This window comes from Ambystoma mexicanum, chromosome 11 (genome assembly GCF_040938575.1).
Source record: "Ambystoma mexicanum isolate Mex_15411 chromosome 11, UKY_AmexF1_1, whole genome shotgun sequence".
In the NCBI taxonomy this organism is placed as follows: Eukaryota; Metazoa; Chordata; class Amphibia; order Caudata; family Ambystomatidae; genus Ambystoma; species Ambystoma mexicanum.
Window position 1 is genome coordinate 1,240,055,537 of NC_090934.1, and position 16,405 is coordinate 1,240,071,941.

Genomic DNA, 16,405 nt, shown 5'->3' on the forward strand with positions numbered 1-16,405 from the left:
CCTTGGTCCTCCAAGGGCATTCACCCCACAGCACTTTGAGGCGATACCAATGGCAGTAGGCACTATACAAATGCCACATAACATGTCTCTAATAGACATACATTATCATATCTACAACCCTTCAATCTGTGTAAAGTGACAAATCAGGGGTATTTGTCTACTCTCCCGAAGGGGGAGCCGGCCACCTTTGGGACTAGGTAGGTGAGCTAAGCTTAATCCCCCTCCAGGGTACATGGCAAGCAGGATCCGACTGGGGTGGCTTCCCTTAGAGGACAAGTAACCCCTAAAAGGGATATATGTTATCCTCCATTGTCTAAGGAATCTAATTGTTTTGTTGGTTATATGGGTGTTAACTGTATGAGAACATCTGACCCTTTTCAGGCACAGTACACACTGCAGACAGAAGAGACAGCAGAGAATAGACCCACCCGCTAGTTGTTTGGAGGATACAGACTCAATCAGCATTGCAACACAGGAGGAGAAGAGACCAGAGCGCTGCAGAGGTGGAGAGACCTCCTCCTGGGAAGTGTGGCAGGAGAAGCCAGGACATGCCCGGTGTGGCAGATGAAACTGCATTCCAGCCTGCTAAATGCTGAGCAACCCTGCTGAGACACCGACCAGAGAAGCCTGGCCCACGAGAGTCCCAGCAGTGGAGTACGCCTAAGCCGTAAATAAGCGTGCAATGAGGAACTGATGCCGAAGCCCCAACAGATGACTGCGGGAAGGGAGCACCAGCTTCATGAGACAGAACGCTGGGAAAAAGCCTGAAGAGAGAAGCCACTTCGGCCTACTGGAAAGCCAGCCCAGCAGAGCACTGCATGGACACAGAAGGTACACGCTTGCTCCAGGGAACCGGGAGGTGGGCTTGAAGACCCAACCAGACCCCAAGGTCGGGTGAGAGAAACCAGACCCCAAAGTGGGGTGAAAGACCGAGACCCCAGAAAACCCAATAGAGAACTCACTGCAGAGAGTACCACGAAATGTGTGTTGGTGAGAGGACAAAGAATCCCTGGTGTGGACGTATGAACCAGGCAGATCCCAAGGATAGAAGAAAACCTGAGACTGAGACAGTGCGTAAGAAATCCAAGGAGAAAGAGACTAAATCAAAGACTGACAGGCACCCCAAGGAAAGGAAGCTTGGAGCGACATTTGGTGTCCGGATTTGAACTCTGAAACATACCAAGGGACCCCCCTGTTTTGATAAAGAAACATTAGGGCGGGGTCAGAAACTAGCCACCATTATTTCCCTTTGGGCAGAGGCCCTTATTCTACACCCTTGTTAAAGTCAGGTTGTTTTCATTCCCAGTGGTAGGGACAGCAATTAGGATAGAGAAGGTTTTCTGGACGGCAGACTTTGCTTACTTTGGACGACATTCTGACAAGCACTCTTTCAGACTCCTGTCTTTTTTAGAGTAGAGCCAAGAAACTTATGGAAAACATAGGTGTTGGGTGTTCAAATAAAAAAACTATTCTGTTTTATTATTCTCACATACCCAAGTTACCAGAATTTGCTTACTGGAAGTTGAGATACTATTAACATTTCAGGAAGCAATTTTCATTCCTGAAGTAAACAGCTCTTATCAAGTTGACGTTAGCGCTCACTTGTCTCCAGCAATGCACCTCTGCCCCCACACTCCTAAATTACACCACTCCCCCCTGCTCTCGAGGTCCGCCCATCTGCCTTTGCCTCTTAGAATCGTAGCGGCAGCATTCTAGGCCCTGGACTTCCCAGATTAAAACATGATTACCTGGTGGATTCCTCTCTTCCTGATCATCTCTGAAATATCACTCATCAAATATGAACTGAGTGATCACAAACTAGAAACCGAGACTGATTGAACAGAAACAAAAGAAGTGAGAATCACCCACAGTGTGGCCTGTGGGAAGTACGCTGAGAGGGGATAGTACCAAAATGTCGCTCTCGCAATTATGACGGCCGAAAATGCTGACTTTTTTTATTAACCCATTTACACCACATATATATGTGGGGGGTATAGAATATAATATTAATATGGGGGCTTGCAAGGGTTCTCCCCCCACATATATATGTGCTGTAAATGGGTTAATAAAAAAAGTCTGCATTTTCGGCCGCTGCAATAATCACATAGATCTCGCTGAGAGAATGTCCTACTACACTGTCTGCAACATACAAAAGACATTTTGGATACTTATCTCCTCCTATTTTACAGTGAAAAGGAAGATTTCTGAGAACGGATTAAACAAAGCTTTTGGGCTCGTACTTGTGGAAATACTGAGAACACCACAGTATGCAGTGTGCAGCAAAGTAGGTTAATGGAGGTCATCCTGGATGCAAATGAAGTGTTTTATATTACTGATTGGAATTGCATCAATGGGCTCCGGGAGAGCTTTGAGCTTTGCAGAAGCTGTATTAAACTAACAGTAGCAAAGGTGATTCACCCGCAGACAAAACGTAAAGTGAACAAACAATTGTCTATCGTCTTTTCAATCCAATAGTGGGACAAAACAGGGCTGACTGCTCTAACCTTTGACTTTCAACCTCTCTCCGGGGCCATTGGTGCAGAGGTAAGACCAAATAGAATTATGTGGAATCACACAAGGCGTTTTTATAGGATGACAGTGCCTTGAGATAAATGAACACTAAATCTTCTGTACCTTGAGCAATGCAGTAATTGGGCCTCTTAAGGAGGTTTTGGGATTCTCAGTGAATTATACAAAATCAAGACGTTCCAGAACAACCCCAAATAATATATTGCCCAACTGGGAAACACAGTTTAATCTAGTAGGAAGAAAAGGTAAATCACCTGGACATTGGTATGAATAGATCATACTGGTCTTTTTACCAAATAACATCTCAGAATTGACAACTTCAAAAGAGATGACTCGTCAACAGGAACTGTTTTTTTTGTTTGTTTGATCTACAGTAGAAAGAGGCCTAGATTTCATGTCACGGCAGTATTTGTGTCCTTAATATTTGTTACAAAGGTACCTGTTGGCATCAAGTGGTATCTTAGAGTGAGTATATGAAAAGTGTGAGAAAATATGGCAGAAGCTAGAGAAAAGACTTGTCAGACTATCGTTGGGTGACCTCTTTCTTCCAACCTACAACTTCAAGGGGTGGGTGATATTTTGGGCTCAATAAAGAACACATTAGAACACTAGAATCTAGTGATGAAAAGTTAAGGGTTCAAGTGTAATATTGGTCCTCGATCCCTGTGTTTAACAGTTAAGACTTTTCTCTGGGCTTTTCAATTGGCGCCTTTGATAGGTGAGGTAAAGGGGGTGCTGAGAAGACTGGCTGTACATTTGTACAAAGGAAGGATACATTTAGTGTAATGCCACTAGAGAGAGACCCCTATGCCCAGTTGAGACAATGCTGGATCAGCAGCATCAAGACAGGCAGTGCCCTTAAACTAGCTAGTATTGTGAACATGCAGCTAGAGGGTATCCCCAAAAGGGATTTCATAAATTGTTAAGCAGGGACTACCTGTCAACCAAAATGAAATGCGAGTCTGAATTAGGTCGTTCCATTTCTGGTAAATCTTGGCAACATTTGGGATAGAGCACATAAATTGTCCATCTTAACCAAAATGTGCCTATAAATTATGGTATAGTTTATCGTAAAGTGGTGCAGCTGTTCAGGGCTGGGGCTGATAAGGCAGGTCACAGGGGCCAAGTAGGCCAGCTGGATTCCACTGGTCAGCCCTGGAAGCCAACCAGGGGCGATGAGGGGTATGTGCTAGATCCACTTCTGGTTTCCAGACATTACCTCACCACTCTGGCTTACTACCAACCCACCTCCAAAGAAATAGGAGTGAACCAACCCCTAAATCCTCCTGTCCTTTTTCCTAGGTTACTGCTTCAGGACGTTTTTAGCATGACGAGAAAGGGAGCCTGGCTTTCACACACTGGTTCACTATGAAGTAGTTTACTAGGCCTGCAATGGCCCTCACAGTAAGAGCAGCTTGAGGGATGATGATATCACAAAACGCATGGCCAGTGCTGTTTGCGAGTGCAGCACATCTTGCTCCCTGAACACACATTGTGAAAACAGAAACACCCACTGTTCTCCGGGGACAGCAATCTACCGCCAAGTAGACACTTTGGGAACAGCATTCTGCACGTCACAGCTGCAAGACTCATACACTCATTACAGCTGACTTTAAAATGGCAGACAGGCATTTAAGCCATTAGTTGCAACAGCAGAAATGCTAATTACAACCAATCTCGAACAGGGATCTAATAATGGAAAAGGCTAAAGCAACCGATTAGAAGGGGCAAAGGACATGGGAAGAGGCAACTGACTGAATAATCCCACAAATGAATAAACAATCGCATTATGAAACATTGAGGAATTAGGGAATAGCCAATCAAACCCTTTATTGCGTACAAACACTAAGTCGGGTGATTATAAAAGAGCTCAAGACACGGACAATGGGAGCGCAGAAAAGCTCCCAGTGCGCAGATGAAAGGAGTGCAGGTACGAGAGGGGGAGGAGGAGGAGACGCCGACTCAGAGTTGTAGCTTGGAAAGTCGTGGGCAAACACTTTCCCCACTTGTGGAAAGGGTTAAAAGGGGCTTTGCTCAAAACACTGAACGCAAGCACCCGACGCAGGAGGAAAGACATACTTTCTGCTATGATTGCATTTTCAGATGTTAATACTGGCCCAGAAGGGCCACCCTTGCCTAGAGGGTGTAAATATCTAGCCCTGAGAAGCAGAGCTGGACTGGCCTTTAGGGAACTCTGAAGATTTCCCGGTAGGCCTCTTCACTCTGGGCCTATTTTGTGTGGTAACCTATTTTATTTCCAAATGTTCTCATAGGAAAAGGGTTTGGGCTTGCTGAAAATGTGTACTGTGGGGCCATTTTGAACATTATTTCCAGGGCCTCTTTTGGTCCCAGTCTACCACTGCTGAGAAGCACCCTATGGTGGTGGGGGGTCTTTCTTGCTGGTAGTAGTGCCAAGAAGTGAGCAGGGTGCTATAACCCTAAGACTGAGACTGTTAAGGAACCTTGGTTAGGGAGCCCTGGGAAAGATCAATATTCCCATAGTTTTAACTACCTTGGAGTCACAATGCATTTACCCAACATTTGCCTGTGGTATTCCTTTATGATCTACATGAGTGGTATATAGGAACAAAAGGAATGCTACTATCTCGCCAAATCCCTTGTAGAATGGGGCAGGGGTGTGTGTGACTACGACCAGACTACTGGTATTACATTGTTTATTTTTTCTGGCTATAATAACTTATGTCTATTGATTGCAGCTGCATTCTACTTTGTGATTTTGAATTAGCCAGCTCAGCTTCGGGCATATCACGAAGGTAGCTATTGCACTGAACCAGCTGAACGTAAAATATAGCCTTGCACTATTTCCAGTCGAAGGCTGAATTATAAACTATGCACTGAATCTAAGTGAATGCCTGTTGTGTCCGAGCATCAACCCTAAGCAATTGTAGAACGTGATCATTTCATTTAATGGAATGTAGACCTAGCAGAATCAGAAATAACTAGCTCTAAGTCAATACGTGCTTTAAAAAGGAAGCCGCTATAGTATGGCTGATTGCATGTAGATTGAAGCCGCTATCTCAACATTAAACCTATATCTCAAAATATGGCAAATGGTAGAAGGTAGGCAATGTACTTATACCCATCATACTGCATGGTCGTGGAACTTAGCCGGAGGCACGGCCACCACCCTGAATTCATCTGCTTCCTTCCATGCACAACCCGAAAGACACATTGCACAACACATCTGCCATAACTATGCAGCTACTTTCTTGACAAAACAATCTGACCGTAGCTACATACACACAATGACTATCCTCTCACATAACCACTCCATTCCTCTTCTCTAGTCTGCCTCACTCCCATCCTCATGCCAATTAGACATGCGGGGCTAGTTGAGACTTGACTGGCTCCTAGTGTCCTCGTATTGGCTATAATGTACACATGCATACCAATTCCTCCTCAATTTCCCATACAATGGGCTTCGGTCCCCCGAGGGCGATCAACCTACAGCGTTTTGGGACTATACCAATGGTGAAAAGTGCTGTACAAATGACGAAATGATGATGATAAATAACTAAGTTGTGATGATCAAGGCGGGTTATATGCTATTGTACAAACATCAATAAGCCATTTTTCTATCTCAGTGGACATTTATTCAATTGACTTATTTATTGGTCATTTGTTATGCGCTTATACAATTAGCAACAACTGTTTCAAAGCGCCCACAGGGCAACAGGGTGGTGAAAGGGGAAGGCAGACAATGAATTACAACAAAGATAAATAATTGAATTAGTAGTACAAACAAATAATGAGAATAAAAAGGGAGGGGAGACACACCTACTATGCCTTGTGAGTGTTCAGAACGTGCAAGTGCAGGGGGTGGGGGGTAAGGGATAGGTGCTGTGGTGCTCATGGAGAAGTGGTCAGGGTGAGGTGCTAATAAGAGAAGAACATAATTGCAAACCTCCCCTGGGGAGGGTGAGACTAAGTAAGTGCAGTAAACGGAGAGCGGCTGGAATGTGAGATGTGGGGGGTCATAGCCCCGAGGATACATAAGGGCCCTGCACATCAGTCACGCTACTGTATGATTAGCAGGGAAGAGAGGAGGCGAAGGGAGAGGTAAAGAGAAAGGTCTTGAGGCTTTTTTGGAACATAAGGAGGTCCCGCTCAAGAGGCAGAGAGAGAGGGAGGCTATTCCACAGGAGGGAGCCCGCCGAGGAAAGTGATCGAGCACCAGCTTTCTGTTTAGCAAACTGCTTCACACGCAGGACGTTGGTGACAGAGGAGCGCAGCAGTCTAGAAATGTGAGTATTTGGTCAGGAAGCGTTGAAGATAGAGTGGACCACGGCCCCATATAGTCTTGTGGATGATACAGAGGGATTTGAATTTAATCTGTGCTGAGACCGGGAGCAGTGAAGACTTTGTAGGACAGGAGAGATGAAGTCCCTGGGCTTGAGCCAACGATAAGTCTATGTGCCCTGACCTGGGTTAGCTGGAGGGGTCACAGGGTGGATGAAGGAAGATTAATGAGGAGGATGTTGCAATAGTCTAGCCTGGAGAGGACCAGAGCACGGGTAACATTGAGACTCTGGTGGATGGTGAGGAAAGGTAGAGTTCCTTTGAGGAAGAAGAGCTGAAAGTGGGACTTCTTGACAATGGCCTGAATATGAGGGATGAAGGAAAGGGAGGAATCGCAGATGACTCAGATTCCTGGCTTCAGGGGAGGGGGAGCCCATGGAGGAAGGCCAGAGTGAAGGGGAGAAGTAGGGTACAGGGGACCCAATAGGGAGAATCCCTGTTTTGCTGGCATTGAGCCAGAGGTCATTAGCAGTACACCAGGCCTGGATGGCAGAGAGACAGTCAGGGATGAAGGAAGGTGCAAGGGCTTCAGTAGGAAGTTTGAAGAAGAGTTGTGTGTTGTCAGCGTAGCACTGGAAGTTGGGGAAGAAGAAGGAAATGAGGCGTGCCAGCAGAGAAAGTTATATGTTAAAGAGCTAAGGCGCAAGAATGGAGACCTGGTGGATGCCACAGGTGGAGGAGGAAGTAGGGGAGGAGAAAGGGCCCTGAATACTTTGGGAGGAATGGTCAGTTAGGAAGGAGGTAAGCCAGTCCAGTGCCCGATCTGAGATACCAAGGGTATCATGGAGCCTTTTTATGAGGATGGAATGGTTCACTGTGTAATATCCAGAAGTGATATCAAGGAGGATGAGGACATCAGGGGAGTTGGAGTCAAGGGTGGCAAGCAGTTCTTCACGGGTGTTCAGAAGAGCAGTTTTTGTGCCTCTGGAAGCTCAGAATCCAGACTGATGGTTGTGTAGACCGCCAACAAGTTCGGTATGAGAGTTAAGATGGGGAAGGGCCAACTTCTCGAGCAGTTTTCTAGGAAAGGGGTGATGGAAATGAGGCGGTAGTTTGCTGGGCAGGAAGGGTCTGCCGAGATTTTCTTTTTTAAGGAGGGGGCGCAGAAGGGAGTGCTTGAGGGAGGATGGAAAAGAACCAGTAACAAAGGAGTGGTCGCAGAGATCAGCAAGAGCAGGGGCGAAAGAGGAGATGTTGTCCTTGATGGTTCTGGAAGAGCATGGAGCAACCTGTTTGGCAGAGACCTTGATAGAGTTGACAACTCTGGTGACCTCTTCAGGAGAGACAGGAGCGACGGAGGCGAAAGGAGGTGGTTGAGTGGTAGGGGAGTGCAGATGGGGGAGGCTTGGGTTGGAAGAGTGTGTGACAAGGTTGTTCAGTATGTCCTGGGTTTTGGAGATGAAGTGAGAGATGAGTGCATTGAAAAGGGCCTGGCAAGGAGTAGAGGCAGAAGATACTGCAGACGGGTTGGCAAGTTCCCTGCAGATTGCGAAGAGTTCAGTCGTGTTGTTGGACGTACTGGACACTGGTGCCCGAATGTGGGCACTTTTTGTGGCACGGATGGAGAGTCTATAGTGTCTCTAGATCAGTCGGCAGGCAAGTTTGTAAGAGGGTGAGCCTGAAGTGTGCCACTTCCGTACAGCAGCCCTGAACTTATGTTTTTGGTCTGCGAGTTCAGAGTCATATTTTTCAAAAAGGTAGCAGGCGCCCCTCTCCAGAAAGAACATGGCATGATAACCTATTCTGTGCTTTTTCCCACTTTGAGAGTTTGCAGCCATCGCTTTTTGCTCACTGTACCTTTCACAGATGGGAAATACCCATTTGCATATAAGTCTTTGTCCCGCCCACAGGGGCAGTCCAGCACTGAAATGCTATGTCAATTCCCTTCTGAACAAGAGTACCAACAGCAACCCCATACACGTGTGTCAGCCTTGTTGGGCCTCATCAGTGAGGTGGAGATGTACCTCTCCGAGCACAGTGAACAGGGAGTCCACGTCTGGGTTCTCCCAGGTAACTCAGGGGGACCAACCCCAAGTTCCTTGCAAACATTTTTCAAAAAGTTAGCAGGCGCCACTCTCCAGTACAGAGTCGTACCAGGTGTTACGCTTGGAGGCACATTTTAGGCGGACCCTCATGACTGGGGCAAGGATGTCAGGGGTGTTGGTAATGTACAGACACAGGTTGCTGAGGGCAGAATCAGTGGTAGCGTCTGTGTTGGGTGGGCAAGCGGGAATGAAGGTGGAAGAGAAGGTAGCAGCTGACTAGTTTCATCTGACAGATGTTTGTGAACGAGGTTGGCAGTGCTTAATGAGGAATTGCCAAAGGAACCCAGATGAGTGGTGATGAAAGAGTGGTCAGACCAGGAGAGAGGGGTGACCAGGGGAGTAGAGAGTGAGGATGGAGTGGATGATGGAGTCTAGGTTGTGCCCAGCAGAATGGGTACGGTTAGAGGGAAGAATGGAGAGGGATAGAGAGGAGCAGAGGTCAGTGAAGAGGGTGGTTGCTGTGCAAGGGGAATCTATGTGGAAGTTGAAGTCACCTAGTAGTAGCAGGTTGGGGGTGGTAGAGAGTAGGGAGGAACAGAAGTCCGCCCACTCACAGAGGAACAAAGAAGAAGTGCCTGGGGGCCGGTAGATGGTAGCAATGGTCAAGGTGGTGGAAGGAGAGATGACCAATTTGCATACTAGGCTCTCAAGGGACGAATAGGGCTGAGTGGGTACGATGGAAGAAGGAGTCCACTCTGGAAAGATTAAGGCAACCCCACCGCCAGCACAGTGGGGTTGAGGATTTGAGGTGATCTTAAAGCTGTTGGGAAGGAGTAAGTCAAAGGCAGTAACTGCTCTGGCGTTGAACCAAGTTTCAGTGAGTGCAAGTATGTCCAGGTCAGTGTATTCAAGGAAAAGGCAGATGTCAGTAGGGTGTTTAATGTCGGAGCGTGCATCAAGGGTCGCCAGGTGGAGAAGATTGCCGCCTTTGAAGGTTTTTTGAGGCAGAGTGTAGGGGCGTGGGTCTTCCGTCAGAAGTGGTGGAGCAGAGGGAATGAAAGGGGGAGAAGGAAAGAAATTGATGAGAGATGGCAAGATCCAGTCAAAGAGAAGGAGGTTCGCCCGAGGGCCTTGAAACAGGACTGTTCCTGTGAGGTAGACATTGATGCAACAGCAGGATGAGAAGAAGCCTGTAAGGAGAACTTCCCACTTGGTGCCGCCATTAACGGATGTGGAAGAGTAAGGTGGGAGAGTGGCAGTGAGATGGGAGGTCCAAGAGTCAGGAGATAGGACAAAGAAGAAGATGTCAGTGAAGATTTCTCTTGAGGATGCACTGACATAGATGTCTGCAATTGGGAGGCCAGGGTTTGCAGCAAGGATGTCTTTTTGTATGCTTTTTCCGTTCAGAGTCTGTGAGAGGGAGGATAGGTAATGGTGTAGCAGTTGGAGTAGATTGGGGAGATGGAGAGTGCCATCTCATAGCGAGAGGAGGAACTGAGAGGCAGAGAGAAAGCGAGAGGGCAGACGGTGTGTGTGCTGCAATGCACAGTTCTGAACCAGATACACAGTTGGCCAAGTGGGTGTTAAGAGTACAAAACAAAACAATTCAGGTTGAAGGCACGCCTAAATTTGATTTTTACCCTAACAGACAAATAAAATGCAGGACGGCACAGGAATTACAGCATAGCAATACAGAGTTGGGGTCAGTGGAAGTGTAACTCAAGGAATGAAAGCAGAGTGAGGATTCACTGTAGTACAGGGGACATCTGCAAAGTGAATGACTGGAGAGGCTTAGGGAGAGAGTCAAGTAGAGACGAAGCAGCTAGTACTCATGTAATGGCAAGAGGAGGATGTCACAGACCAGGGGTGCGTGGATGGAATTACCAACATGATGGACCATCTTTGGCTGTAGATGTAAAAGAGTGTGGCCCGGAGACTCGGCCAGGCACTGACCGGCACAGACAGAGCCCTAGATATGGGCCAGCTTCCGCCTGCCAGTGCTCCCAATTGGTTAATGAAGAATGTACGCAATCAATAGGGGGGCTAGGCATGCTAGGTGTGGAAGGCCTAAATGAGCACAGAGCAGTGCGGCCATCTTGAAAAAGGTACTGGCCATCAGGGCGATGTTGAAGAATGTAATAGATGCTCCAAGAAAGCACCAAGCAAACAGTTAATGCGGGTGCGTGTGTTAGGGAGAATTCTCATTCTTTGGCTAATTTCCCTTACCTATAGAGTCCCCCAGCAGCTTTGCTGGATTTGAAGGGTTTGTTTTTTTCTCCTGCTAAGAGTTTGACTCTTTTTCCCACTCTTAGACATATTTGATATGCGTGTTCTAGGCTATTTTTGTGTTTAATGTCTATGGGGTTTATCTCACCCTCATAGAAAGCAACTTTATACACATGGGTTACAAAGCACCCTCCGTGCAGTAACACAGGGGTGTCGTAGCGACCCCCAAACATAGACTCCATACCCTGGGACTGACTACTGTCTCCCAGGGCATGTAAAGTCCCCATTGACTTTACTAGTCATTCTTTATGAAGAAAACCAATACAACACATCTTACTATGGAGGCACTGGCAAGGGTGAATAGTTTTCCCTTATGTTCATTTTCGAGAGGGTACCGTACAGTCCCTCTCTCAAAGTTTCTAGCTGGTGGCAGTGGTTACTACCAAAAATATTCAACCGTGAATATTTCCCTATGGGATTTTCCCATTGTTCGAGGCTACCACATTTACTGACAGCCTCTAACATACCGCTGGTTTATTTTTATATACTCCGGTAGGTTTTATTTGCCAGAACTTTTATATAATTTTTTTCTGTGTCTTTCTCTAAAATCCTAACCCAGGTCGCGGATCCTTTGTTCGTCCTTTTGGTGGGCTTCTGCCATGAAGCCCTCCTTTCGGCGCCACTGAGTCTGGGGTGGAACCTTTGTGTGGGAGGGGGGAGTAGGACCCCTGGACAAGGTTGCCTCAGAAACCCATGTCGCAATGTTTTTTTTTTAAAAATGTTATAGGTTTTATTCAAAACTTTCATTTATCCATAGAATCATACAATTCCAAAATTCTCAGTAATAAAAACAAAAAGTACATTTTAACACACGCATTATTTCATTAACCATACTCTCCCAACTATCTTATGTCGCACTCTGCCCTGATAGGCTGGAGGGTCTCCCGCCAGGATGACCACTCCACTGTGTGAGTGACAGCTAGGCTGTGTGAATGGGGATCTTTTTGCATAAAAGCAGGGTCCTGAGGATTGGAAGAGCAAGACGTTGCCACTGGAACTAAGAAGCCGAAGAGGAGAGAAGCCAAAGACATCTGCACCAACTGAACCACTGGTGAAGCCCTGCTGCAGCGTCTCACCACTTTTCTCCACACGAGAGAAGATCTTCATCTGCAAGAGCCTTCTTCCCTTGAGCCGGTGGGGCCAACCAGAATGCCAATCGCCTTCCTGGACCTGCTTTGGTTGAATCTCCAGTGCCCTGCACTCAGAGACCGGTTACCCAGGCACCCTTCCACCCGGACCGTGATTTAAAGGAGCGTACCTTTTATTTCGTTTGGCAGCACCGCGGCTGGTTTCATCCCTGGGCAGTGCAGTAACTAGAACCTTCCTCCACGATGAGAGTCTCTCTTCCTCTGCTGGATCTCCCGAACTGCAGGAACTGCCAGGAACAACCGCCACCGCAGGAGCCTCTTCTACATTTTAAGGTACTTTGTTCCGCTAGGCCTCCCTTTTTGTTTGGTAGCGCGAAAGGCGTTTTAAATCCTTTACCTACCTGCTGGGTTGGCCGCCCCTATCATCTAACATTGTCTTTCACCTTCTGCAACCACCTTTTTGAATCGTTTAACAAAGATTTGACTGCAGCTACAAGAACATTTTGCTCCTGGGCCCGTTGCCCTGTACCACTGACTCTGGCACCGGCCTATTGACTCTGGCTTAATCGGTTGCAACTGCCTTCTCTAGATTGCTTCTCAACTAGAACTGGGTTGGTGCACATAACTCTTATAACCACCTTTTCCTTCCCACTTTTAAAACTTGTGAAGTGCCATTTTGCTCGGTTTTCACCTAAGTATTGTACATGCTAAAGTACTGCCTGGCCTAAACTTGTTCACAAACTTATTGGGAAGTGTTGCTAGGGTGCCTAAGAGTATATCCCTGTATAACGTGTTCTTTCCCTCCCTTGTGAGAAATTGCTAGAGTGTCATTTGAGTTTGGTTTTCACTGTGCCGTTTTTGTCAGTTTTCACTCTTGCTCAAACTGGTCTACAATTTAACCAGGGAGTTGTGTATACTTTTCTTGACTGATTTTAACTTGCTTTAATAACTGTGATTAATGTGTTGAATTAGAAGTGTGTAAAATAAATATATATATTATTTTTAATACAAAGCTTTGGTCAGTGTTTCCTTGTGCCATAGTATTGTAGTCCTATTGTGTAAACCCTGAATACTGCTCATCTCCCTCTAGAGATAAGTCTGACTACTTAGCCACAGCTACCAACTAAATCTTTGTGGTACAGACTGATACCAAGGGGATTTATTGCTCATACCTGTAGTCCTAATCTTCTGTAGTGCTCCCTAAGGGAACTGCACAGGATTCTGCCTAACAGCGTGCAAACAATCTGCAATATCTTATGACTTTACAGCTGATTAAGGCATTTAGCCTGAGTTGCGCTGTCTTCACCAAAAAACGGCAAAATGCAATTTAGGCAAAGTCGTTAGCCTTTACTTTTACTGTAACATTTGTCACGTTTTTGAGAATCCAAAATCTCCCGACATGATTAAACCCACGGTTGTTTTGGGCATGTGCGTGTTTACAAATTGAGTATTCCCTTATTTTTTTATTTGAATTTATATAGCGCATAGTGCCCCTGGGGCATTGTGGAGCTGTGACAGAAATGTATGCTTAGTACAGACTTAACATAGGTGGAACAACAATGCAGACAGTATAGACAGAAGAAGATGAGCGTGTTCTTTGGTTACAGAGGAACAGCATAACAGGCCAGTGAGATTGTTATATAACATGTCTTGTTAATTTGGTCCTTGGTGTACATTTAGTTTCATTCAACGATGCTTGATTGTAGACGTGACAAACAGCTTAATGCCCTTTGGGCAGTTCAACAGTTAGGGTGTGGATATATGTACTATGGAATATAACCAGTCTTAACAAAGCACTCAGGCACGAAACACATGGCCGCTTTTTTATGTATCGCTGCTTGGTTATGCACAATAAATTGATGTATTGAACTAAAACATTTGTAACTATATTTTTGCAAACGTACTGTCAATAGACTTAAGCTATTATAGCCAAAATGAAATAACCAACACAATAGCAATAGGTTGGGCACAGTATTGGCAAGAGCATACTGGGCACTATGCTCTATTAACTTTGTGATAGAATATAGATTCTATGGGAGATCAGTACTGCCATAATGTAAGGAATCCTGACTGACAGTTTTTCTTGGGTCGTTGTCACAGGAGAATATCCTATTGTGATGTGGTTATCTTATTGTGATGTGGAAAAAACCCTACTCCTGACAGGAATATATGCCATCGCATGGTGACATAATTGAATAATGGTTTTGAACTATGGCTTCGGACAATGTGTAGTACCTAACACCTTAAAGAAGCAGTAAGAACTTTCCTAATAAATCGCATTTGTCTTTGAGAGGCTGTTGAGAATATATCACACATATGGAAACCTCAGCGAACATCCATGGGACAGCTCTTCTGAAAAGATGGTTTTGGCAAATATTAAGGGCACAAGTCCTAAATTTGGGAGGACTCGTTAACACAGACAAAGCATGGGAATCTGCGTCACAGGAAATTAAAGCATTTTAAAGAGAAATATGCAAGGTCTTTTCAAATAGCCTTTCATATTTGAAAAAAACAGCACAGGGAAAATGAGCGCTTGCCTTTGAGAGAATTAGGACCTAACTTCCGAAAAAAGACTCGACAGAGGAGATTTTCCTGTAATGTGCCTAGTAAAATATAAAAAAAAAAAAGTGCACGACCTCCAAAACCAAAAATGCGTGCATCAATAAACGTATAATTGGGTACCTACATTTTGGCCCTATTGTGTGGACTACTTTGTGGGGGAACCTGCCAGTACTACAAGCACCCTTCCCTCTTCCTTTATGCACTTGCACGTTCTGAATGCTCACAAGGGATAGTAAAGGTTCCTCCCCTCCCTCTTCCCCCCTCTGCTCTTAAATGTTTTGTTGTAATGCATTTCCCACCCTCGCTTCCTCCCTGCCCTGTGGGCGCTTTGAAACAGTATTTTCTTATTGTATAAGCGCCTAACAAGCAAGCAATAAATAAATAAATACTAGATACTTAACATTTGAAGATTTATTTACACAAACAGCTTTATATTGATTAAATATGTACAATACACAGGGGCTGAGGGGGAGCATTTCACAGGAAACAAACCTGGGAAGAAAATATCAAGGGTTCTTATTTATGTACCAGTTTTGTACCTGAAGCACAAATAGTTTTTGACTTATTTCAACATATTTTTTTATATCCGACATCTCCCTGCAGGGAGCTCAGTGCACGCGTGCGTCTCGCACTGTGCAGCAGGTAGGCGTGCGACGCAAAGCTTGTGGGGGTGGGTCTGTGCGTAGTAGGGGACACACACCTAACAAACCAACCACTTTAAGTGTTGACATAGATGTCAACACTTGGTACACGATCTTGGGACTTGTTATTTAGTGTTTGCCATTAGGCGAACGGGTCTCTTACAAATCCTTGGTGTGGTGTACAACTAAAATCACGAATAGCTGAAAGTGCAAGACACAGCAAAGGACCTCTGGCTAACTATGCTGGCGGGGTTTAAGTAGCAGCGGGGTGTTTCTCGGCAGCGTGCAGGCGTTTATACTTGCAAGACTTGCCCTATCTGGGCGGTTTCTGGTTAATCTGCGGGGGGACGCTTGTTGTCTCACTACAGGATCTCATTGAGGTTGCAATTCATCCTGTGTAACAGTCACGCTCGAGTATGCTCGGCGTCTCTCGGACTACGGTATGTTTAATCATACCCGTCAGTGGTGAGGTACGTCTTTCTATAATCTGCAGTGGCCGGGCGGTCTTTTTAATACACTGGTGGATGATTTTCAGTATATTGCGCGTCTTTGCAGCGTACACACGGATACTTGCGTTCTGTCTGCATTGTCTTTGTCTGTGCAGGGTTTATGATATCCCCTCCAGTGACCAGTAGTAGGATCTTCCCCTAACCCTTGCTTCATACCTGCTCTATCTTTTCTTCTGCCATCTTGTCGGCTTCTGACAGGACACTCCGTTGCCAGGAAACAGACTGGAGCGCTGACTCGGAAGCAAGCAGCAGCGAGCACACGCGCCTCTTCAAATGCCACTGACCGAGAAAACGGATTAATTTGGCAGCCATCTTGTAAAGGGAGTTCCTTTCTTCGTTTACACATCAAGCAATACAAAAAAATAAAGATTTGATGGACCACAAAGCAATAATTGGGCGCGCAGAGTATGGTGAGCTTTGGAACCCCCCCCGTTTTTCTTTTGCAGTTAATTTAAATTTTATAGATAGGATTTTTTTATATGCAG

At 45.7% G+C, this 16,405-nt stretch overlaps 1 protein-coding gene across 2 annotated transcripts in view; it reads right to left on the reverse strand.

The window, feature by feature from the left end:
* The window catches only part of BBS4 (Bardet-Biedl syndrome 4), a 614,420-nt gene extending 598,243 nt beyond the window's left edge, over positions 1–16,177 (reverse strand). For both annotated transcript variants that reach the window (XM_069624617.1, XM_069624616.1), the window contains exon 1: positions 16,077–16,177. In XM_069624617.1, the coding sequence (XP_069480718.1) occupies positions 16,077–16,100 (24 nt within the window). In that variant the 5' untranslated portion in view covers positions 16,101–16,177. The remainder of the gene's footprint in view (positions 1–16,076) is intronic.
* Between the last annotated feature and the right edge of the window lie 228 nt (positions 16,178–16,405).